At 39.3% G+C, this 26,920-nt stretch overlaps 1 protein-coding gene across 3 annotated transcripts in view; it reads left to right on the plus strand.

Annotated features, from left to right (window-relative positions):
* The window catches only part of agmo (alkylglycerol monooxygenase), a 56,563-nt gene extending 32,075 nt beyond the window's left edge, over nt 1–24,488 (plus strand). The window contains exons 10-13 of one of the 3 annotated variants that reach the window (XM_042423518.1): nt 1,884–2,000; nt 5,120–5,202; nt 7,095–7,162; nt 7,357–7,893. In XM_042423518.1, the coding sequence (XP_042279452.1) occupies nt 1,884–2,000; nt 5,120–5,202; nt 7,095–7,162; nt 7,357–7,676 (588 nt within the window). In that variant the 3' untranslated portion in view covers nt 7,677–7,893. Of the gene's footprint in view, nt 1–1,883; nt 2,001–5,119; nt 5,203–7,094; nt 7,163–7,356; nt 7,895–9,124; nt 9,231–24,059 lie in introns of those variants that run through there. The other 2 variants (XM_042423520.1, XM_042423519.1) reach the window with 2 other exon arrangements.
* The last annotated feature ends 2,432 nt before the right edge of the window (nt 24,489–26,920 follow it).

Here is a 26,920-nt window from a genome sequence, read left to right on the forward strand (position 1 = left end):
TTGGACGCACAGGCAGACAAAAACAGGTCAAATGACTCAGGGAATTCTTACAGAGGGACTCATATGTTCCTCAGTGTTTGGGGGAAACCGCTACACCCAATAAATCCTGGATGACTTTGTAGATGGAACACAACAAACTAATTTTCACCAGTTTTGAAATTCAGCCAGTAAGAGACTCAAGTAACAGCTTTTTACTGTGAAGTACTGACATCTTGAAAATATACACATACAGTAAGAAGTAGAAAGGATTTGTGAAGTGAGAAAGGTCATTAGACAAGTTTGAACCTGTTTCTCCATTAAATTTTCCTAAAAGACATTTAAAGGCCCCATCATTGACTTCAACTCAGTTTTGTTTTCTGTTGTTTTTGTCTTTTTTGTACTCAACTCCTGCCTTAATGCTGCTTTTATTGCCTTTTTATTGTCTCTTAAAGTTATAATCCCTAAGATTTTGATCATTTTTTATATGAACATTCAGTATTTGCCTCTCTGTATAAGTAGTAGTCCTCTCTCTTGTGGGATTCAAATTGCATACTCATGCACATGGGATTCATGGGTAACGATTCATGCACGTACTGAACGTGATATTGAAGACAACAGCCAGTGTGGGTATTTGGAAAAGTGTAGTTGCCCCCCAATAGGCCCACTCTGTTTTGATTGGCCAGCTTCCAGTAGCTTCGGGGGCTATGCAAACAAACAGTAGTAAGTAGGATTTTGCTTCTTTTTCTTTTACTTTACTCAAAATGGAAACCTCTCAAATACATCTGTACATGTTTGAGTTCAAATCCGCCCCAAAATATGTGAGTGGACAACGCAGACAACCCATGGAACAACCTTAGCAACAAACGCTAGGGAACAGATGGCCACTTGTATATGTTTGCATGTGCGAACAATCCGATGTCATCATGAGGAGGAAGTAGGGGCAATATTACGCACGAAGCATTCAGAGCAAGCTTTTACCTCATGTTTTAGAACTTTGACCAACATCATAACAGTATAAAAAAAACAGGAAATCACAAAAAACATATGTCCCCCTTTAAAACATTAGACGCGATGAATCTTCTCAGTCCACATTTTGTTTGACTGCGCTGTAAACAGATATCTACACCTCCTTCATCTGTGTTGTGAGATCAGGAGGTGGAGGATGAGGAAGATATTAATGAATTAGAGCACAACCGCACCGTTTTTCTAAATGTAAAGAAAGTTTTTGTCAACTGACAGCGATCCAAACATACGCCTCTGACCCATAATATCCCCGCTCTGCCAGCTGCTACCGCCAACAAGGTCAAATGTGGTTTTGTATGATGGTTGCAGTGAGCTGCGTAGTTTCCCAAATTGTATTTGATTGGATACATTTACTGTATGTTTACGCCCCTGAGTTCAAGATGAGTCATCAAGAATATTTTACAGGGGAAAAAGAGAGGAGTGTTGACATATAAATGATTTTCTTGACATGCAGTATTTTTAGCATGGACCAAGAGATAAGTGAATACTTGAGGGGCACTAGAGGGAATACAAAAGGACACAAGATTAGAAGTTTGAATTTTTTATTTATTCATTTATTTTTATTTCACTGCATATTATTGTCTTTGACATGTAGTTCATGTTTATGGCTTTTAATTGTCCTTTTAATACAAAAATAATACACACAACACATTATTCTCTATATTTACACTTGCCATGTAGTGTACAAGCTTTTCATTGCACTGCAAAGTACAACCGGTCTGAACATGCAACAATAAACTAGATGTTGCTCAAACGAATTGCTGTTGTCTGTGTTATTGAAGGGTAGGAATGCCGTCAGGTGTGAGATTCTGTGCAGAAAATTACTCCAAAAACCCCAAAAGAATAAGTGATTTAAACATGTTTTATTTTTCCATGTGCAGGTTACAGGAAAGGAAGTGGCTTATGATCCCAGCTGGCCGCTGCATTTACAAGTTTATGTGGTCCTACATTTCCTGCTGGTGCTGCGGACTTACGACGTTTTGTTTGAAAACAAGATGGTATGTATTTGTCACATTAGGAAAACTTTAAATGTCATCAGAGGCAAAGAAACAGAGGATTTTTGTTATTTGAACCTCATGAGAAGGTTCACTGCCTTGCTCAAAAGCACATTTTACATTCCTTTTCCTCAGTCAGACTTCTCAGTCCTTGGATTGATGCTGGTGACCTTCTGGTCACAAACTGACTACTGTTATGTTTAGGCTACTGTAATCACTCATATAAAGTATGACAAGGTGGTCCAGAGCTCTTAATTTAAGACTGTTGGAGTTCTGCATGTTTGTTTGCCAACATTATTTCACCTAATTATGCAGTTTGTTGTGGCTGGTCTGTGGTTGAGCAGAGTCCTCTACTTAGCCAGCAGGAAAAGACTAGCTCTGTCTAACATCATGACAGAATGACTGATCGGCATTCCCCTTTAGAACAACCTTTGTCTATTATTTTCCACTCGACGAGCCAAAAGACCCCCTTCCTCCGTCTTCAGAAAAAAAAGAAACAGGTCTCCTCAGCAGTTATCTTTGGAAGGCTTTTTTCCCTAGGCATAGTTTTGGTTAGCCAAAAAGTGCTGTCACGCCCAGCTCCTCCAAACTCCCAAATAAAATGGCCTGTCTTTGTGATCACTACCTCCATGGTGCTCCTTCAGTTGTGGTCCTCCCTCACACACACACACACACATACACACAAATCTCCCCTCCAGGGTCGAAGGCTCCCCTCCTTCTCGGCGAATGAAACACCAGCTGGTGGTCCAGCAGTGAACACAAACGCCTTAATTGTCGAGTCAACCATTTCCCAACCCAAATAGCCTTCAGGATGCAGCAATCAGGACTTGGAGGGAAAATAACAAAGTGAGCACTCTGGCCCAACAATAAATCATGTCACTGTTATGTATTTATACCCACATGTTCGCTAGCTGCTTATTTAGCTTGACAATTGATGATACACTGCAGGACAATTTATGGGCTTTTGCGTTAATTCAAAGCCATGAAAACATGGCTATTTCAAACAAGTGAAGCTACTCTTCAATTACATCATCAGCAGGCCAATGTGTACGTTTTATTATAGGTTTGCTAAACAGCTCCTATTAGAGGCAGCAAAGGAAATTGACCAAGTCAAGAATTCTCATCTCAGAACAGCTCTCCATTAGTGTTTTTATGATTGCACAATTTAAACTTGAGTACCTGCTGTGATATAAGTTATAATTCAAAGCCATACAGGGACAAAAAGCCTGTATATTTGTCAAAATATAGCAACCTAAATTTGCTTAATTATGTGGACTCCCATTTCATGATGTAATAAGTGCATTTTTTACTGTACCATAGACTGAAATGACAATATTTTCACAACACAGTACTTGTGAGTCAGCATTTTCTTCACCAAGCTCCAAGATTTGTGGCTTTCAAAGCAGACTTTCCAATCCATGTTGTATTTTGGAAAAAAATTTGCATAAGTATGGTTCATTTTCTATTTTTTCCATGTCCTCACCATCATTTCTAACCATCAGCAACAAAAAATGGGCACTGATATGTGATTGGATCATAAAGTAACAACAATTTTTCTACAAAATAATCTCAATGTGGAGTTTCAATAAAGATTTACACTCATGAGTGTGATTACAGTGTGAATTATCAATGATGTAAGATGTATATCATCTTTGTAATTTAATGCAGTAACATTTCACTAATGAGGTACTGGTGCCTTTTCTCAGAGGTAACTCTGTCCAACCAGCCTTCATGAATGTCGTCATAATAATGGCTGCAATAATGACCTGAATAATGAGTTAATCTGCTTTGTCTCAGGGGACAGCAGTAAAAACATAATCAGCCTGCTGCTTACAGCACCGTGCTGCCACCAGATGTTAAGTTTCATTTCTATCCTCTGCTGATATTGCTGCAGTTTGACACTTGATCGCATTGAAAATTAACACAATGATAGAAGCACAAAAAACACTTAAATTTCCATTTTCCAAAAAAAAAAATCCTGCAAATGTGACCCCAGATGACTACACTGAAGGATTTTCTCTCGAGCGTAGCGTCTCGGCTGCATGCCTCCTGGTGACAGATAGTCAAACAAATAAGATCATGTGACCAAACATGTCTGGTGTGCTGGACCCCCCCTGGGTTATTAAACACAGATAAGTTCACATAACCTTTGATACCATAATTATTCTCCAGTCATTACACCTCTTACCAAAAATAACTGTATTGTAGCCTTTGAACTCTAATGCAACTCGCTGTTGATCATTCAGATTTAATAAACTTTGACAGTCTCGGATGACTTTTTAGCCCAGAATCTTCCTGTTTGAGTCTTGGAAAACATCACCATATCATCCCTCTCTGTTCCCATGTGAGAGCTAATAGTTCTTATGGGGGCTTATGGATTATGAGTTTCAGATAAATATAAAGAAATACTGTTTTATTGCATCCTGTTGATGGGTTGATTTTATGCTTACTATATATGGCCTTCTGGGTATGTACAGTATGGGAGCAGTCAGCGAGATTTGGCTGTTAGGCTCTGTATTGAGTGTCGGAGAAATATAAACCTAAGCTGACAGCCCACGGCATCCTCAGGAGACACCGGGCTTCCAGCTGCTGCCCTGAGCCAAGGCCGTAGGTTAGAGAACACAAATTAGACCGTACATCACGTTCTGTACTCGCAGCATTTGTGTGTTTGTGCGATTCTGTTTGTGTGTGTATCCCTGTTCGGAAAAGGTCAGTACGAATCTGCATGGGATTTCTGCTCCGATGTTGGTTGTTTTGGCTCAGTTAGGAGGCTATCGGGATTCAAACTGCAGTCTCTTCCACTGTGGTCAAGTCCCCTGTCAGGACCCATCGGAGATGATTAGAGCGTCTATGTAAACTAGGCATGTCAGTGTAAAGTAAGAGGCGGAGTGCATTTGCTCCAGGATACTGTATGTGCCAGTACATATTCTGAAGGTCAGACATGTTTTGGTTGGCATTGCCAAGTAAACAGTCCAACAGCCGTGCGGTTTATGACTGTTCTCCCAGTAAGGTCTCCTGTGATTGTAACTTAACCAGCCATGATATTGATTTAAGGTTTAGATTCTAATGTATTTTTTCCCAAACCTCATCTCTCATGGTGTGCAAATGTATCTCAATCCTAGATGCTGTCTCAGTTAACCATTCTGGGGATGACTGGCTACATTCTGTTCACTCTCACTTCCCTGGGTTTCATCATGGACCAGAGGTACAGTACCGACATTAGTTTGTTTTTTATTTCTATAGAAGCATTTGTTTTTTTCAGTGGACAGATGGGAAATGTTGGGCGAGACAAAGTTTATGGAGGAACAGGAAAGAAGGCTCAACCTCGGGTTTCTCAATCTGGGGGTTGAAACCCTCCAAGGGGTCGCTAAATAAATAGGAGGGGTCGTGAGATGGTTTACAGGACAGAAAAGAAGGAATACAACACACTGCTAGTAGTCTTGAAATGATTACTTTATTAGTCAATTTACTGAAAATGACTTTGAATGTGTACTATTTTTTGAACATGGTAAAATTTGAAGGCTATGTCTAAACTGTATTGTCCGTCTGTTTGATGACTGTGTAAAACGCACATAGCTTGTAACGTTAGCTTGTCAGTCAACTACATGGGCTTTTATTCAAGTTAGTTTAAAGAAATTTTGTGTGAGTGCAAATTAGTTCAAACCTGATTTATTTTTAAAAAAAGTGAAAGTCCTACTTTGTGTTCTGAACTCCTGACTTACATTTTACACTGTTTTCATTTGTGCAGTTCAACCACACAAATATGTTTTATCTAATCCATGCATTTCATTGTGAAATACTAGATACTTATATAACTTCAGGCTTCTAAAACTATTCAAATGAAACAAGCCGAGAAGGGAAAATCATTCTTTTGCTGCTTGCATCTCTTAGACACCTGCAAACTGTGACCCCAGGGTCAAGAGCTGACATTAATTAATGCCAACTCAGACATCTTAAGCCCCATTCAGACAAGATTAACATTCCAGGGGAGAAATGGTTAATAAAATATTAACTCATTGTTCTGGACAGCATTTGAGCCAAATTACATAAGGTAATTCTGTGATAGGCCATATTGTATTCAATTATTTGCCAGTAATTTGATTTATTTAAATTTGAATTATTTGGACAGACAGTTACAAAGTCAACCAAGAGTGTCTGTGAGATGAGTCACATGTTGTTCTCACATAAATGTTCTCTGTTCTGATTGGCCAGCTTTCCGGAAGCCTGCCGACTGTATCAGAGTTGTGTTAAGTTACTGCTGATGCGAACCCAATAATGGGACATTTACTGTGAATAATTTACATGAAGTGAAACATGTTCCTCACCAAATTAGCAGAGCTTTGCTAGCAGTGCTAAAAAACGGTCGACACAACAAGATCTGGAGATATTTGGAGCTATTTGTTCAGCGGATCAGTTAGAAATAATGCAGGGAGGAATATTACAAGAAGAAACAGCCACAGTGATGATGATGTCAGATGAAGAGCTGCAGACGACCAACACACCTCCAAGATGTGAACAATTTATTTTACTTTGCTGCGCTGGATAATGGAAAAACACTCACAGCATGCCAGCTCAACTCGAGTCAAGGCTCGGCGTGACTGCCCCAAAACAATGGAAAAATGCCATAATGTTAGCAGAGCGGAGCAGTCAACTCACGCACTGTGTGTGGAGCAGATGACCATATAAATCCGTCATGAGTTGACATCAACCTGGGCTGAAAGTAGAAAAAAACATTGGAAACCGAGTGTTCAGAGCAGTCTGAAGCTGGTGCTTTTTGCTCACAGGGATTATTTCTATGTACGTTGTCATTATTTTGACACTTTCGTCACATTTAATATGAAAATCCGACATTGTAACATTATACCGTGTGACTGAAAATAAAGAAAAGCATAATAGGTCCCCTTTAAGAAAAAAGACACGTGCCTTTAAAGCACATGATCGAGCATAGCATGGCATTCAACGAAGAAGACTCCCTCACCGTGAGCAATGTGAAGAGAGATATACTCAACAACCTTTCAGACAGATACACTGGGAAATACAACTACCTGCTGGAGTGCACTGCATTGGACCCCACATTCCTAACTCTGCCTCCTCTAGAGGAAGACCAGCGCCAAGATGTGTTCCACAGGCTGAAGGAGAAAGCTGTGCAGTTGCAACACAACGAGGTATTTATTTTACTCTCTCTCTCTGAATGTGTCCAGGGATTTTTTAATGACTTGGTTTATTATGGCCTATATTTTTTCTAAATGTCTTCCAGAAGTGTAGGTCCTCTAAGTGTTGCTTCCATGATAACAAGTTGAAACCCCTGTATCTGTTACACCTAGATTTACTTAGTGTTTTCTGTCTCTGCTACTTACAGACCCATTTCACGGTGGAGGGGGGCAGGTAGCAGTGGCCCCACACCTGCAGCAGAACAGACTGTTGACCAGACAGACTGTGCATATGGAGCTGAGCTGGAATAAACTCCTCCCAAGAAGAAAGCATTGGAAGATCTCTATGGAGGGACTTTCACTAAACCAGCAGCAGCACAGTCCATCAGTAGGATTGAGGCAGAAATGGATAAGTACAGAAATGAGACATCCATTATCCTCACAAGCTGTCTGCTCAAGTGGTGGAAAGAAAATGCTCAGCTGTAGCAAAAGCATACTTCTCCAAACCAGTCACCTCTGTCCCTGGTGAATTTTAGTTTTTTTGTTATTTAAGACAAAAGATATTTTAAGTTTCACAAAGAAAAGGACATATGCATTGTTTTGCATTGTTTATACTCTACCTCAGAAATAAAAAAGGATTCTTTACTTTGATAAAGAAAAGTGAAGAGAAAATATATTTTGTGTATTTTTGTCTGAGAAATAAAGGAATCTGTTTCAGTCATAGTTTGTCGTCAATCTCATTTTGTTGAAAAAAAAAGTTACAAGAAATTCGTGAACCCCGTGTTGTGAATTTTATCGAATTGTGAGGTGAGTGTATCGTTACATCTCTAATTGCAAGCAATGGAAAATAAAGTGATTTTTTAAAAAAAACTACTACCAATGAAGAGTCATATGTCTTCACTTCCTTCGATAAAAAGCATACTGTATATCACAGAAACAACTATATTTCAGTGTTAATTTTTAAATGTATTTTCTGAATATGAGAACCATGGACTCAAAGTTATATAAAAAAGAAAATACTGTACCTGAGTTCCATGTGTAAACCTTTATTACATAAACTGTCACCTCAACAATAGCACCAACTACAATCAGTCTATAATGCCATTAAAATAAATCCATCCAACAGCAGAGTCGTTGGTTGTGGTACAAAAAAAATAAGGCTCGGAGGTTTTGGTTTGTAGTAGCTTCTCCTTGCTGAACGCACACTGCGATAACATGTTAGTATGACACGAAATGCACCAATTGGTCCAAATAAGCGGTCTGCTGATTTGGCCGTTTCATGCGGAAAAGTTGCAGTAATGTAATAAAATTGCAAGCTCTCGCAAATATTGTGGAAATTTCTTGAATTTGCGTTAATTATTACAATTGTAAAATCGCAATTTCCTGGAGGGACTGATAATATATGACATTTAGCCCATTTGATGAGCTGGGTGTTCTTACTCTTGTCATAAATTATTATAACTTTTCCTTGGTTATTCAGGTTCCCAAATGAGAACAGACATGAGTGTTAGTGAGTTGGCACTTGTCAGGTTTACAAAAACCCTTCTACTAGTCTTCTCACACAGAACTCAAACTGTGTGCGGCACTTATGAAACTCAATAACAGCAAATGCAAAAACTGATAGATTATATTATTAAAATCATCCAACCTCCCCTGGAGAAATGTATCTCATCTGAATGGGGTTTTAGTCTCTTCAACATACTTGCTGTTGTCATATATCCGCCATGTAGCACTGGAATTGACCTGCTAATAGACCATGACTCTCTTCATGAAACGTCAGGGGACACATCTATTTGAACTCAATCAGCTCTGTAAATTGAAGGTTCTCCCATTAAAAACTCCATTATTCCTGTAACATCATCAGTGCAAAGTTTGTCTTCGACGTGGAAGCCGGGAGGTCTGTAAGGTGAACAAATCAAGATGAAATGTCATTGAGCCTCAGTGTAATGTTGTCGGTTGATGTGTCCTCTTGTTCAGGCCAACAGCTGCTGTCCTGGAGATGCTACGCTGTGTCGTCATGGTGACACTGCAGAGGTACGGCCACGTGAAGCCCCTGCTGCCTTCACTGGCTGTTCCAACAGAGGTAATAACCTGCAGTTTGTTTTGCTCTGTAGCAATTCAAAATAACATCTATAACCATCTATAGCCAATAAAGCTTGATTAATTTATTAATCGTTTTGTCTATAAAATGTCAGAAAATTGTGCAAAATGCTCGTCTTAGAGTCCAGGATATCTTCAGATGTCTTGTTTTGTTTGGTCAACAATCCAAAACTCAAATATATTCATGTTTACTATCATGTGTGGCATAAAAGCTCACGTTCCAGAAGATATAGCCAGCAAGTGTTCGGCATTTTTCCTTAAAAATAACTAAAACTATTAAATGATTGTCAAAATACAGTTGCTAAATTTATTTTCTGTCAATTTACTAATCAATTAATCGACTAATTGTTGCCGCTCTAATAGACAAATAGACCAATTTTGCACACATTCAGTAAGATGCATTACATTAGTGGGATACTTAATGTTACTTGGAAGTTAGTGCAGTGTATCTAGAGATCCTAACTTGATCTTAAAAGTCTGGGAACATTCTGAAAAAATCATTCCAGGTCTTGGTAATTGTGGAAAGTTAATTAAACAAGTGCTGGAAACAGAAGGAAATATGAAGAATTGTTTTAATGTATATAGTGATTTATTATAATAAGATGACTCAGTGATGCCAGTATAAAGTCTATACATAGACATACTGAAATCTTATTATTATAAGATGGTTGTCTGGAACCTTGTGTATGTATTTGCCTGTGATTGTGTGGTCTGTTTTGTGTGTGTGAAATGTGTGTGAGCTGGGTGCTAAGTCCAGCCCTGCAGCCTTGTGATCTATGAGTCCAGATGCGTCGCCCAATTGACCATAAAATTGGCGTGCCTTTCTGGCTCTGGCAGCCCAACTGTAGATGGCGGCTGACCTCTCATTATTTGCCCTCCTCCCTCTCTTTTCTTTCTGCTCTCTCTCTCTCTGCCCGCCCTCGCCGCTTGCCATCTCAGCCAGTGTGAACGAGAGCAACACTTCTGGAACCAATTAGCGCTGTCTGCCGCTAACTAGAGCTGGCTGATGAGATTTGCACGTGAGCGCTGAGTCGCTGCTTTTATTGTCCTCTGACTCCACATCTGTGCTGCTCAGGTGTTCAAAAGACAACTTTCCCCAGTTTTCTTCTCTTTTTTTTCCCCCTCACCATAAAATAGACTAAAACTGAATGAATTATATTTTTTTAAAAGCATGTCTAAAATGAAGTGCATATCCAATCAGCTTCAGAGCAAAAATGTCCTGATTTATGCTGCACATGCTGCACGGCTGTGTCACTTTGACAGCACTGTAAGTTTTATGCGGCCGTTTCCGTAAGTGAATCATTAGGCCTCATTTCAAGTCGCAGTACATCAGGTTGAGCCGAATAAATGTCTTGCTTGCAGGTGGGGCTCATTGAAAATCCTCACAATTTACTTGAAATGGTTCCTGACATATTTGTGCCCTTTGCTCAGAACTACAGCAAAGGGGAAAAACGTGAAACCACCCCCAAACTTTAAGGTACTCTAATGATATATGGGTCTGACGCGTGAGGTGAACGGCCAGCTCTTTGTTGCAGAGGGGGGCGTGTTTTAAAGTCGGGCCAATCAATTAACAGTCACTCGAAATGGAGGAGGGGAAATTCACATTTAATTGTATTCAGGCCCATGCAACTGTACAGTTGTGCAAAGGGGGGGGACTACAAAAAAAAAAAAAAAAAACTACAAAAACTAGGTCGGTTTGTGGTCCTTCAAACCCAGTGGTGTGATATACTGCACCCTCAAAGCTCACAGTGGTATTTATAGTGGCTCTGGAGATTTCCCTTGTAAAGCTGCAGGCTTGACCTGTAAACCAGGGCTGCCTCTCGCTCCCAGCCTCCCACTCGTCCGCCCAAAACCCACGTCTGTGCGGCTCACATGAAGGCCTCGCTGCTTCAGACAAGACGAGGCTGGCAACCGTGTGTTGCGTTTGAATGAGCGGGGCTGGTGGAGCAGGAAGGGGGCGGGGGGGTTGTGTGAGGTTATAGCTGCCGGTGCGAGTTGTGTTGTGAGTGTGTGTGTGTGTGTGTGTGTGTGTGTGTGTGTGTGTGTGTGTGTGTGTGTATGTGTGTGTGTGTGTGTGTGTGCTGTGCTGTCACCCAATATGAGCATCTGTTTGTGTGTATAGATCATAGCAACCTCAGCTCGTGCCATCTTGGAGAATTGGATGTACACAAATAGAGCCAGACTGATACCGGATACTGATACTGGATTACTGAGGCAGATAATGAGATTGCTATTTGACAGTTAATCACTTTGATTTGATTATTGAAGAATTATGACCGAGATATATACTGCGTGGGACATTTCACAGTTGAAAAATAAACTTGTCAGTGTTTTCTTTTGAACAAACTATTTAATGGTAACACAGTTTCTAAATGCAAACATACCTTTGACATTGCTGGATTGCAAATGTCACATATTGGCCAACATACACAATATGCTAAAATCTGTGTCTATATCCGTGAAATGCTAATATCAGCATGGCTAATTTTCCACTCAATTTGACAAATAATAGCTGATTATAAAGTCATTTAACAAGAAAATAAGAAATAACTAACAAGAATTTGTTATGATGAAGCTGCAACCTTAGTTGCTGTTCCTGTTACACCTTTGTTAATTATTTTATTAAGTTATCATTTATGTTGTGTATTTAAACTATACGATACACTGTGGTACATTATATATTTTTATTTGGAATAATTTCACATGAATTCGTTGGACTGTTGCAGATTTATTTTTTCATTATTTCCCCACTACTTATTTTATTATACTATGAATACTATGAATATTTGTAGAACTGTAAAATTTAATATGCCTATACAGTCATGCCCCTTTGCCTCCAGTAATTATAGTTCCTGTTGTAGTTTTTTTATCAGGGGCAATCGTCAGTATATCAGGGAGTCTGATGTGACCCCCAAGAGAGTAATGCTGGTTCTGTTATACTGTCCTGCTGTTGCAGTTTGTTAAAAAAAAAAAAAATCAAGAAAACACTGTTGCTCACTTCTTACCCACATCCTAGAGTGACTGGAGTGCATTAAACTTCAGGTTTACATGGCCGTAGATCCATTCAGTAATATGATAAGTTTAAGTAAGTAGCCTACAAAGGTAGAGTCAGTTATAGTAACACTGAGCTTTGTCACTACTTTCAGCAACTTTTCAAACTTTTATATCAAATTAATTTCTCAAAAGCAACAATATGACACCATTTAACAGCGTCTAGTGACTCTTTGCTAGAAGCTGTAATTCCTATTTCGTCTTTAAAAACCTGTATGGCAATATAATCAGCTCGCACTCGAAAGCAATTTTAGCTTGAGACAAATCAGCTCATTTAACCAGAACCTGAACGTAGTTGTTCTATTGATTTCTTGCCACTTAGCCTGCAGGCTCTGTTTAAATACCCCTTACCAGCCAAGTGTTTACCAGATATTTTAGGTATGGTATCAGGTGTGTTTTTAGGATGATGCTGCAGTAGTTAGCAGATGTCAGAAGATGCTATTGAGTAAGGATCTCCAATATGGCTACCAGAAGATACGTTATGTCATTATGTCAAATCAGCACTTTTCTGACAATGTGTCAACAACAGTTTAACTTCACAAAGCTCGCAAAATGCTGTCCGTGATTGCACTATAATGTGTGGTGTTATTCTGTCCACCCCCTGTCTCTGTGTGTGTCCACATGTATTTCTGTCTACTCTGTGTCAGGGGGGCACTTGTGTAGTTTGGACTGTAATGATGTAACACATGGTTGTATTACTGTGTGGGGCCCTGGTTTGCCTGAAGGCTCAGGGAAACACGCTGCAGAGCAGAGCTTAGACGTTGTATGTCCCAAAGTAATTAAGCAGCGATTCTCTCGAAACGGCCACTAACTGCTGGTGAAGTCACAGTAATTTAAGAGGAGAGCTCGTAAAAATACACTTGTCTTTGGTGGAGAAGGAGAGAGCTTCTCAGGGCTTCCTGTTGGCTCAGGTACAAAGTATTTTAAGGCTGACTTTCTTAGTTAAAATCCATTCTGACAGTTTTCATTATTATCAAATAAAACGGGAAAATTCCCCAAATAAAAAGAATAGGAAGCCTGAGAGGTTCAGACTTTTCCGCTTTGCTTTACTACTGCAATATGACTGAGATGTTTCCTTGTAATAAAATAGTTCAAAACATTGTATATTAGCTCATGCAAGTCTGACACATGAGAGGCAATCTAAAGCTACGTAATCCTAAATATAAAAAGAAGTCATCTAAATAGTTTTTAAACCCCATTGGACTTTCCATCTTTTCAGCTCTGAGCTGATAGTGTTTTCCAATCAAAAAGCTCTTTTTATGTCAGGCTTTCAAGGGAAACATAAATGCCCAATGGCCAAAAGACGAGGTCAGAACAATATTATGAAGTTCATGTCAAACACAAAGGCCCGGCCTAAGCACAAAGCAGCTTTATCTTCGACACATCACCTGACTTGTCGACAAAAATTGCAAATCCCACCCCGTCTTTCCCGCCGTCCCTGCCATGAGCGGGGCAGATAAGAAAGCAAACGGCGAGAGGTCACCGTTATCTGACTGCGTTGTTTCCACCCGCTAAATCTCAGGTGCGAGAGGTTGGCGGCCTTTTTTTGAAGCAGGAATGTGTGGTAGCAAGAAGCCGCTCTGAGGTTAACAGGATTGTTTGGAGCTATGGAAACTCGGTGAGCATGACATCATCTGAGAGCTCGCAGGAATGGAAAGGAAAGGAAATCTCCTCCCAGGGAGAAAATGGAGGGATTTGAAAGAGAAATGCTGGGTAGGACTGTTCCGTTGGAGTAAACAGCGGGGTGGTCGACCGTACACAGTGTGAAATATTATCACTCAATGTGCAGGGGATCGTGCCCGTCAAAGAGTAACCGCTTGGTTTATGTTGTCAAACCACTTGCCAGGTAAAGCTATGGAAATCCAACAGCAATTGGCCCTTTGGGAGTTCTCTTGCAGTATTTAGTTTGGCTTTTGTGGAGTTAGTTTCTGTGGCCAGTGTTCACTTTCTTTTGAATTTGTCTTCCTATTTGTGCTTTAATTCATGGGTGAAACACAACATTCATCCAGTTTATGATGCAGCTTCAGAGCCAGCATGTGAACCTGATTGAACCTGACGATAGCAGCTGTTTTTTTTTTTTTTCTTACAGTATAATTTCTAACTCTTCTAAAATGCACATAAAGCCGATTTCATAGAACTAAAAACGGCGATTTCCAAAGACGTCTGCTCACAAATTCAAAACATAACAAATGATAAAAGACTTTCATAATGTTCAAATATAAATAAGTCAAAGAATTTTACTATAAAATCTATCAGAGCAGTGCTGAATGAAGGCTTACTGTATTAATTTAGCAATCTTTATTGCAGTGCAAGCTTTCATCACTCTGCTCAGTTTATTAATCTCTCTTTCTCTGCCACGCTCATTGGCTTACTGGCTAACAATCACACGTCTGATACTCTAGTAAAATGAAATTTTTCATGGTCCTTTTTTCACAATAGTTCAAGCTACAGTATCTTGCCTGGAGTCAGCTGGAAAATGGCTCCTGCTGCCAGGATTTGTGAGTGGTAGGGGGTCAGGAGTTTTGGGCAGACTTCAGATCTAAGGTTCCAAAATTGGAAATAGCCACTGTCACAGATGGATTAAACTATAATAATGTTATTCCCTGATGTCCTCCTGCAAAGATACTCCACAAATTAAAAGCTCCACCAATCTGTATTTTCAATATCGACAAAGAATCAGTTGACAGGATGAAATGAGAAGCTCCAAGGTTATATATTTCTTGTGAGAAGATCCAACTTTGGATCTCCCATTATAATATCTAAACTCAAAGTATTCTCTGATAAGGAATACCGATCTAAGTGCCCCTTTTTTTCCCCAATTAAAATTTTCTTTGCTCGACTTTTCTTGGCCACATATCAAGTGACCAGTTTAAGCAAGACATTAAACCCCAAATTGCTCCCAATGGTTAGGAAACTGACTTGTGAGGTAGCTCGCTGCCATTGGTGTGTGACTGTGTGTGTGAAAGAATAAAACTGAATAAGAATGAAGAATAAAACTGTTATGAAAGTGATATAAAATGCTGTCCATGTATCATTTTATTAGAGATCAGTGTACATTACTGTTCCAGTGTATTGATCAGTGCATTCCTCCTTAAATCCTTTTTCTTTTCAGACCTTGATGTTGAGCTTCTGTAGCCTTTTTTTTTGTCTTCTCTGCCTTTTAAGTCATGTCCTCCAAATCGTTTTAAGGCCCACTGCACGGCTGTTGCGTCATGCTCTGCAAACTTGCGGGCACACCTGCAAAACTCTGCAATTACATATTTCAGCTGGCACGTGGACCCAGCAAGGGCTTCTGGAAATTTTAAACACCATGGTCTTAGCCACTGTGTGTTGCTTCTTGTTGATGATTGGCTTGTCGGTCTATAGTATCCCCAACCCAATCATCTACTCCTCTGTCTCCTTCCAAAACACTCACGGTGATCAGATAGCAATATATTCTTAAGGACGAGAAGAAAAAAAGAGGCAAGAAAAAAACAACACACGTGCTCTTCAATGGAGACATGCAGCCCCTGTGAAAGTTTTAACAAAGAAATTGCCTTTTTCTTCAACAGCAGCGTTCTTATGTTCTGGATTTGTCCACAGCGCCTTCTACAGTCTCAGAGACCGATGGCAACTCCCACACTGACTAGTATGTACACAATGATTATTGCTGACACTGCACACACATCCGCAGAGGAGATGGTGTGTGGGTTGGCTCGGGGACCATGTGCGAGCCCTCAACACCTTGTTCTGACTCCCCGATACTTTGAGTTTGCATCTGGACACTCACAGTGATATGTCGTTGGACCCAGTTGGTCAAATCTGTGAACCTTTTCTACCTTAATGCATGAGCTTCTCTACGGCTTGAACTCGTGAAGGTCTCAGCACACTATGTATTCTCCTCTTTGGAGCTGCTTTTTAAGGTGATGGATTTCTTCCTCTCAGAGGTCCTGAGCTGCCTCTCGGGATAGACTTCCTTTTCTTTTTGAAACATCAAGTTGAGCTGCTCTCTTTCTTTTTGTACTGCCGCATGACCTCTTTGTCTGCCTGCTCAGCCAAATCCTTGAATGTCAAAATAATATCTCTGTTGCTGATTTTCTTGTTCTTTAAAGACGACTTTTTTTAATATAGCACTTTTAAAAAACAAGTTACAAAGACATAAAAACACGCAAAGTTACCAGATGAATATTAGATAAAAGTAGAATTGATGCAGTAATAATAACAATTGAGCTATAAATTACTGAAACACAGAGTAAAAACAAAAAGAATAACTGATTCAAGAGAAAGCAATTCTAAAAAAGTGTGTCAATGAGTCGACCTGTTCCTATTTCCGTTCCGTTGTTGTAGTCAAATAAACTTAAATTGGGCAGTATATCTTAATTTACTAATTATACTGTTGTGTCAGCACCTTGGACCAAGCTGGGAGAGACGGACATTTTTTTCTGATTGTTGAGCTGATTGTTGTTGATTACCGCCTTTTGTAACCATAATGCCACACATGTGGTAGGAACACAGAATGACTTCAAGAACAGTTGGCTGCAAATTCCACAGTAGGAATGCACAACAGAGACTGTCATCATTTTTATAAATATCAGTGGGTGGATGGAAGGAGTCGGGGGAAAGATACACCTTTTACTGGCCCTCCGAGACTCATTCATCTGTACTTCTTCTCCTAGGAATCCCATTGAACTAATTCACAGAAAACCCAGAAGTCTTCTCTTTGCTCCCTGAAAATGCAAACGGGTTTGATTTGGCAAAAACAAATGCAACCTCCTGTCCTCTCTTCCCTCTTTTGTGTTTTTCTTTCATCACTTCTTTCTGGACTCGTGCCCAACACCCTGCCTTTCAAATCTCCGCCGACTACTGCACTCTTCACCAACGGGTCCACCAGCGTGGCCACCCAGGGAACTGTGGTTAATGATGAGGTGAAGACTTCTCTTATTGAGGCTGAAGTGATGCCAAGCTGCTGGGGTCTGGAGTGAACTGAACAGATATGAAAAGTGTTACTCCCAGGGATTTGTCTCATGTTTTCAATGAGGCGTAATGGACTGGATGAGTCGTCGTTGACCTTACATGTGACCTTCTAGCAGACACATGGTAAATGAGTACAAATACCAGATGTGAAAATGAAAACCTCTAAACAACTGTATCATTCTAAATTGGCATATAATCAGACCGCTTAATGTTTTGCTACATTTTCAGCGTACAGCAACTGCCGTTTCACATGTGTTTTGTCTGGCTGCACGATGTGTATGTGTGTGTGTGCGTGTGTGTATGTGTGTGTATGCGTGGGAGTGTGATGGCGATATTTCTCATGGCTGTGCTACAGAGCAGGCACTACGCTGACTCTCTGGTGGGACGTTAACCTGCTTAGCGTATCCTTCCTGAGTCTGCTCAAACAACGCTCGCACAGAGACTGTATATCTGCTCAAATGAGCAGACAGGAAGTCCTGTGTGTGTGTGTGCGTGTGTGTATGTGTGAGCACACGTGCGAGTATATATGTGTATGTGTATGTGTGTGTGTGTGTGTGTGTGTGTGTGTGAGGGTACACATGTTCCTGTGCATAAGTGCAGGTGTGCCTGTTTAGGACTTTGTGTTTCTATATGATGTGTGTGCTGGTGCACCTGTGTGTGTGTGTGTGTGTGTGTGTGTGTGTGTGTGTGTGTGTGTGTGTGTGTGTGTGTGTGTGTGTGTACACATGCATTTCTGTTTCATGTGTTTCTGTAGCCGTGTTTCCATCAACGTATTTTATGCACATTTTGAAGTATCCCATTAGAAAAGGGTGATGGAAATGACAAAATTTGAGAAAAAAAACTTCAATTTTTACGCTTGCTCAAGGTGGTTTTTGCTTTTTTTGAAAAGAGTTAATAAGCTAAATGGAAGATAGAGACACCTTTGCCAAATAAGTTGGGACGTAGCGAACATTTGACTCAGCTGTTTCCTCTGTCGGTGTCTTCCCGGATATTCCCATAACACACTAAAAAATGGCCAATACCAGCTGACATGAAAGAGCAATTACAAGTTGCCCAATTGAAACAAATTCCTGAAGACCTCTCTCCATTTTTCTCTCGTATATGGCCAAAGTGTTTCCTGTTAGCAACCTCTACTTCTTCTACTCTGTTTATTACAGCCATGTGTAAGGGAGCCTATAACGCCAACTTCTGACCAAACTACGCTAGTTTATTCACTTCAAACCAGATGATGGAAACGCGCTTAATTCACATTTTCTTTTTTGCAACATTTGAAAAGTTTGCTTATTCACTTGAAAATTAGATGGAAACACAACTTGTGATAGGATTAACAGTATATTTACAGTGTAATGTCACACAGTATATGTTTGTGTACATGTTATGTATTCTTACCTTCCTTTACCAGTTGTTTTAAGTGTTGATATAAGTGTCATTTTTTTACAGGTTTTCACTGAAGTGAGTAGTTTTTATAGGAATATATCAGTGTAAACTGTTTTTAAACCAGATTTTAGCTTTGTTTCTAACAGGAAAAACTATCTACGTATACGAAAGAGGTGCTGCATAAGTTGCAAAACAACCAGATTCTCTTACAGAAATAAAAGAAAAAACATAAGTGAAACTTCAGATTGCACATATGTGAGGAGTGCATTTTTTGTCTCTTTCTCTCTTTGACTTGCTCCACATTGTAGTTTTGGAACAAAGAGTATTAACAAATATTTTTTATGGTTTATTTTAACCAGCTTTTGTAGCATGTTGATGCAGCAGACTCCCCCTCCTCTGGCACTGCAGCCAGGTTAAAACAAAAAGCTCTGAATTATTTTCCGATACAGTTCAGTCCAGGTCTGGTGGACTGTAGGCAGCCATATGGAGAGGGAGCTCTGGAAACATCCCATTACAGGTCATATATCACACGTCTGACAGCAGCCATTCTGCCTTGTTTTCATTTCAATCACGAGTGCAGCTGCGTTGGAGAGCGCTGAGGCTCTGCCATGTTAACCCGCCGAAGGCTGGAAGACAGTTGCCTGGGGCACCAAAATGCACCCTGGGGTGTTTGACGTATCTGCTTGATGCTTCATATCCATCAACAGCACACACATGACTCTGGTTAATGTAGAGTTGGACCAGAGTTTCTCTAAAGGTTATTGCAGATATTTTTGTATCCATATTTAATGTTATATTTGATTCCGTTTTAAATACTCAGCGTTTTCCCCAGAATTTTTGTGTAGCCACAGTTTTTAACAGTGTTTACACCATCATGGGACACTGAAACTCTTCACTGAAAAACAAAACAAAGACATATTTTTTTAGACGTAGCAGCTGTTTAGTTATCTAAACTAGCATTTCATCTCAGGAAATTCATATGGCATGTATAATTTCGAATTATAATAGGACATCTGAATATTACAATATCATTGCTAAAAGGCTATAACCTGGTAATGACCGTTGAGTATCACTCTCACTGTTTATTACACATGCTGGATGAAACGTAAAGACAGCTCCTGACCACTAGTGGAGCAAATTATATAATATGTTTGCCCAGAGGTACTTAAAGCAGCTATTATCAATATTTTTTTATACTGTATCAAATAACAATGTGTCATTTCAAATGTAGCTCGTCATGACTCTGCAGCTCGGCTCGAGGGAATTTCAGCTCTTAGCTATCCAGCTGCAACTTTACTGTTTTGGGTTCACTCTCAGCGCTCATAGCATCGTTTTTCGGCCGCAGCAGGCAGCTGTTTTCAGAGAAAAAGCTCCAAAAACCCACTGTACACTATCTGCTCAGCACCAAACGGCAAACAGACACAGTTAGCTGTAGACTAGCTGGTGAACATAGTGGAGCATTTAGCAGCGAAAGAACCAGATATTTCCCTCAGAGCTAAAAGAGAGTGAATATTGGACTTACAGTTCCCAGGTGGGCAGAAACTCTGCTTCAAAATAATGATGATGTTGCTGCGTAACTGCTGCAGTTTAAATAAACAACTGTTTGCTAACAAGTGCAACATAGCCTATCGACTTATAAGCTGATGATATGTCAGTGGTGTGTTCACAACTTGCTTCTGCTGCCCCCAAGTGGCCAAAAAATCAGCTAATGCAGATTTAAAGCTGCATGTCCATCATCTCTTGAGGGAAATATCTGTCTCTTTTGATGTTAAATGCTCCGCTATGTTCACCAGCTAGTCGCTAACTTTGTCTGTCAGCTGTTTGGAGCTGAGCAGGTAGTGTACAGTAGGTTTGGTAGGGCTTTTTTGCTGAAAAGTATAAACTACAGTATCACCTCTTGTCCTCTGTGCTTTTCTTCATATGAAACTTGGCCTGAAAGTATGTTTTTTTTAAATATTATTTAAACTTTATTTAACACAGCCCACACTTAGCTGCTCTTGAGCAAGGCTTCCTCGTCGTACCTGTGTAAATAAAGCTCGACGAAGAAGCAGAGGAAAATCTACAAAAACCACATGTTCGTGGGTTTTTTCTATTACCACCCTTAACAAAGTGCCTTCTCCCCAAAACAAAGTGAGTGTGAGTCGATTTGCTGAGATCTCTACTTTAGGAGCCGGTGCTGTCTGGCCGTAGTGCTTATTTGTAGACGATCAAACCCGCTTCCTTCCACTGTGTAATCTGTCCCACATGGATTTCCTACAGAGTCCATTAAATGTAGCATAGTGGGGCGAACAGGGAGAGATGGGAGCAGAGAAAAATAGGTGCCCTTCCTTTGCCTCTACATGCGGCTTTGATAGAAACCTCTGTCATGTTTCCGTCTGTTTGAGTGAAATGTGATTTGCGAGTTTCTGCCAAGCTGGCGCTTCACTCTCGATCCCAATCCGTCTCTGAGATGGACACAATGTAACTTCATGTATTTGTGATCTTCCATCTGTTTTTCCTTGTGGGAATGTAGATTTTTTAGCCGTCCTGTTTAAGCTGTATTAAGCGGACTAGGAGCAGTAAGTGGTGAAACAAATTTATCCAGTAAGTTCCAGTAGAGGCCAAATGTCAAATTTTAATTTTGGATTTTATTCCTGATCTCCGTGTGAGATACTACACTACCCGTAACCTCTAGTAAACCTGTTTTAAATAACCTGCATTAAATAACATTGGAAAACACCACCACAGCCTTGCTTAGTCAAGTCAAATCAAGTCAGTTTATTTATAAAGCACATTTAAAACAGCGACTGTTGCTCAGAGAGCTTCACAGAGATTGAGAAGTGCAATCAAATAAAAACAGACATAATTATGAGGATCAAGGGGAAAATTAATTCAAGTGTTTGGATAAAATCCTAAAAATACGACACCATTGCACAGAAAACAAGCTAACTGCTGTAATACAACCTTTTGGCCTATAATCTCTGTCAGGTTGCCTTTATTTACCTTTTTGTCTTTTTCTAATCTTTTGAGAGTGCAGATTTGTTTCAGAAAAGATGCATTCTTTACTCATTTACCGCAAATAATCCTCTGTGTGTGTGTGTGTGTATTCTCAAGGTGTTCAGTTCATCATTTGACCCAGTTTTTGTGGTCCTCTGATTGGATAATTAATCCAGCATATACATACAGTACATGCACATACTTTATGTTTATCATTGAGGTCATAGTGGGTGGTGGTGGTCAACTGGAGTGCAATATGTTGAAAAGTGTTCCTAATATTCTGCTCCCCTCATGTATGTTAATGGAGTGGACAAAATATTAGCAACACATGGTTGTGAAAAGAAAAGTTTCTTGTTAAAATGTAATTATCAGGTGTGAAATGAGAAAAATAGGTCATCATAACATGAAAAATATCTTGTTATAAGATGAAAGATTATTATTACTGATGTATATATGTAAGTGTAAACATCATTTTAATGTTGTAGCTTGATATTATTACATAGTTTAATCTATAAAAATACCACCTATTTTAGAAACACACCATTGTTTTATTAACTACAGGAGTAACTACCGCTGTCAGATAAATGTAGTGAAGTAAAAAAGTACAATATTTAAGTGTGAAGTAGCATAAAATGGAAATACTTGAGTAAAATACAATTTACTTAAAACTGTGCTTAAGTACAATACTCATAAATTCCACCACGGATTTGAATGCAGTTTTATAGTCTTAATATTTATCTCGTAGTTGATTGGTTTGGAGTTTAAAACTATATAAACAAAATTTGGATTTTCTTTAATTCTGTGGCAACACTGAAGTGGAAATTTAAGGAAACTTTAAGGATCAGGGCCACTAAAACAAAAGAGGGCGGACATGTTTTCAGTCTCTCCCTTCTTTTCCTTAGTTTCGTCTGTCGTTTGGCTTTTATTCTCTCTCTGCAGGGAGGCTGTTTTCAGAGCAGGTAGAAAAGCAGAGAGAGGAGGTCTGTGTTGCACTCTTTCTCAAAGGAAAACAGCTGCCGTGTCCAGAAGGGGAAACGTTGCTTTTTTTCCCATCAGGCTTTTTGCCTGTGATGGACAGCGGTCTGGTTTTGGCTTGACTTGCAATGTAGGATGCAGTTTATGGGCCAGAACGCAGCGAGGGGTGGAGGCGAGGACTGTTTCTGGCAGAACCCCGCTCTCCTAACAGCGTGGTCCTCCATATTGGTGACCCTTCTGACCCCGCAGCGAGAGCATCGGGGGAGAAGACCAGCTCCTTAACCTTTAGAGCCCACTTTCTACATCATCCTGAGACCGGCTGCATCTGGAGGGTCTCACTGTTTTCTTTCAATTAGAGCTTCACTTTCAGTGTTTACCTTCATGTTAACTGCTCGTAAATGATACCTGTTGCAAGTCTTATGACTTATTTTTGTCGCAGAGATTTTTTATGGTATGACAATCCAGCTTGCTTTTTGCTCGGTGAAAACCACTTTTGCAGTTTACAATTTAACTGATACAGTAAGTGCATAAATCTATAGTCCATCAGTATTAAAAGGAACTGATATTGGGTTTTTATCCCCCTCCGTCTGAAGAATCAGTAGTGCTTTCAGTGTCCTAGACGTGCACCAAAATATCCATATCTTTATGTCACATGGTTTAATCAAAAAGGTCAGAATTAAAGTAAGGAAAACATTTAACTTTAAGTGTGCAAAGCAATGAAACATTGAAATTGTTTTAGTGTTAGCAGCTCCAGGAAGCAAGGTGAGCCTCATTAAAACAACTCTAAAATAAATCAGACTTTTGAATTAAATAATTAATTTGGAAAAAAAGATACATAATTAATGACTAAATCATTAGAAAAATTGTAAGGAAAAGGTAAAGTTGAGGTTTCAAAGGCTGCAGAAAAGGTGGCAGCACTGACAGACATTTAGACCTAAAATTATTTGAAACTTAATCAGAAACAATTTTGATATGAAAATGACAATCAATTCATTTTCTTAAGAAAAAATGCCAAAATTTTACTGGTTCTCACATTTGAATATTATCTGGTTTTCTTATATTATAGTAAACTGAGTTTTGAGCTGTTTGCATGACAAAACAAGCCAATTAAATATATCAGCTCGGGGTCTGATAAATTCTCATGGCCTTTTTTTTTTTAAACAATTTTCTAAAACAATTAATCGACTAATTGATGAAAATTATATTAATATTATATATGAATTCAACATTATGTAATAATCCAATCAAATTTTCTCCTAGAAGTATTAAAAGTTTGAGCAGAGTCTGTAACTGTTTACTCTTGTTGTTCAGAGTTCAGTGTCGTCACTGTGTTTAATGCTTAAATAACAGTTTTCATTTCCCCTAAATCAGAAACATTTCCACATTCTGAGTCTCGAAAAGGTGTCACAACCCTCACCTTTGAATGAAACACACTCATATAAAACCTCTGATCTTGACCATCTTTGTTGGTTTTTTCCAGGCCTTTGTCTCCCTCTCTCTGCTGTACTGGGGTCTGCAGAGCGTCTCTCAGCTGCTCAGAATCAAGAAGAAGGCCGTCTGAGTCGACATGAGATGTGCAAACAGATTCACATGCTGCCAACAAGGACTGCGATGGGCGGGGGAATTTTATCTTTTGTCCGTAAAAATGTCAGTAAAGTCATAATTGACATAATTCCAAAGCAGCAGCTTTTATCCAGCTCCTCTGTCAGATTCTTCTTTTTTTATTGTAGACGAAAACACATGAACTGATTCAACAGATGTAATCTTCTGCTTGAGTCACTCAGCGTTTTAGGAACAACTGCACTGTTTGAAGACTGTTTGATTGTATGATTATTATCAAGGCAATGTACTCAACACTTTTTTATCAAATGATGAATTTCTTCTGATAAATTTCTCTTTCTCTATATTTCATCCGTTATTTTATTTAATATAACTTAGTGCTAACTAAGGGCTAATTTAAGCACTACAGTAATCAATCAGCATTTTGATATTTCAGCTGATCCACAGTGTAAATTATTATTTTATTGCCTTGACTATGCAACATATACCTCTTTGTACGATTAATGTTATTCGTACTGATGAATTTCACTTGTGATTTGAAATATTGCGCAACACTGTGTATCATTTTACATTTGTTACTGCAATAAAACATGTGTAATTTTGCTTTACTAGTCTCCATTTTTGATTCACAGTCGAAATAAGAAAAAAAAACCTGAAGCAAAATGAAACCCTGGAATGTGCAGCATGTGAGCTCTGCGTTGCTTCAAGAAGCTTCATTCAGCTTCCAGATCTTGTGTGTGGGAGTGAAAAACAGTCCACAGCAGATGGTGCTGTTATGTCCCGTCATTAGTCTCGTTTAAATCATCAACACCTTGTTCTCAAGCAGCACCTGCGTTACATCGAAGTATTATAGTGACATTGAGACATATTTCAAAGAACCTCTGTGAAAATAAAACAACTGCAAGCAAGGTCGAGAAGAAATAGAAAAAAAGACATTGAGTAATTGTAATTTTTGTTTTTGACAAGTGGAAATCTAAAGCTTAAAAGTAAGTTATAGCAGGTATTTTCTATTATAAAATAAAACGGTAAGTATTAGACTGATCAGTCTCCACACAGAGCTTAATGATACGCAGCACATGTGTCCCTAACACATAATTGATGCTTGTTCTGGAGAACCTTTGCTTCTTGCCTTCTTCTTACAGGAAATTTCCATATTTTTTACTCAATTTCTTGTTAAGCGTTTTTTGAAACTAAAAAAACAGAATCCTTAATTGTGACCACAGAACATGTCAAGGTCCTAAATGTGCACTCCCTTCTGTCTCACAAAATGATAACAAAATACATAATAAACCATTTTGTAGTGATATACAGTAAATGTACTGTATGCTGAAATACATTCAATTGTGGAGATGAATTAGTATTGGGAAAACTAATTATTTACATGTAGCGATTCAATATTTCTACTGTAAATTACATAACATACACAGCAGTTGCTGCATACATATACATGTAAAAATCTTAATACTGGTATGAAACTGTCATATTCATCACGAAAACATCACAGTATGCAGAATATGTAAATGACTGGATGGATTTTGTGAAAACTGAAGGAGCAGAAACAGGTGTGTGAATATTAATGATGTGTTATATTAACAGGTCTACAGATGGTGTTAGTCCCCGGTACATATGTGCAGAACGTTCATGGTGAGTTCACTAAACACCTTATCAAATGTTTTCACTTAACAGAAGAAGATAACATCTGTGAAGTACAGTAAGAGCGCATGTGTGTGTGTGTGTGTGTGTGTACATGCACCATGAAAAGATCATGCGTGTTGAAAAACCTCATAAAAGCTTGTAGATTGGGCCAATTTGCACAAAACGGTAGAAGTGTTCAGAAGTTAATCATGACAGAATTACAATCACATCATCAGACCATCATGGGACTGTAAAACTCTATTGAAACCAAGACAAGCCAATTATATTTATCTAGCCTCAAATGAAAGAGCGACAGAGAACCAAAATGACAATTTGGTTGGATGATGTAGTCACTACTGTATCTCTATTCTTTATAGCAGCGCCGTCCGTACAGAATCACATATGGTGCAAAAACCTGCTGCTGCTGCTCTCTGTGGCTTCAATCTGTTCATGCCTCAATCAGTGATGTCACTGCCTGTAATTTCAAGCAGCTGTTAAAGCCAAACCACCTGCTGTGACATCACTGATTGGGGTGTGGCCAGATGCTCAACACACTCAAGGGTTTGAACCCATGCCAGCTCACAGTGAGATCCATTTTTATACATTATTATCTTCGCCAGGTGTAAGCCTGGAGGAGATTGTGTGTTTGGTCATGTGTATCCATGTGTGTATCTGTCCGCAGCTAATCTCGCACACTACTGGACCCAGCGGCCGAATATTTTTTGTGCACATTTATGAATGTATGCTCAAGGACTTCTTGTGGTGGCTGCGATTCACAATTGTTGAAAAACCTATTTTATAACATGTATAACCATTGACTGCTAACTCCTCACTCCTCTTTACTGGTCAGTAGGACCTGCAAGTGAAGACTGCAGCAAAAGGCATTCATGGTCTGTTGTAGACCACATTTTGGCCTATGTCGTGGCTCAAAAACTGACATCCATGGAAAAGTTTGGTCTCATCTTGAACTGGAGCATCTGCAGATTAATTCCAATATGTTAAGAACCACTAATGTGAGGCACAATATGAGTATAAATCCCCCTTTTTGTTAGCTTCACTTTAAGGGAGCCAGGAGGGACAATTGAGTTAGATTCAATTCTAAATAAATATTCTAAATAAATAGCAATGTTTAAGTTGAGAAGTTTT

Source organism: Thunnus maccoyii, chromosome 10 (assembly GCF_910596095.1).
Source record: "Thunnus maccoyii chromosome 10, fThuMac1.1, whole genome shotgun sequence".
Classification (NCBI taxonomy): domain Eukaryota; kingdom Metazoa; phylum Chordata; class Actinopteri; order Scombriformes; family Scombridae; genus Thunnus; species Thunnus maccoyii.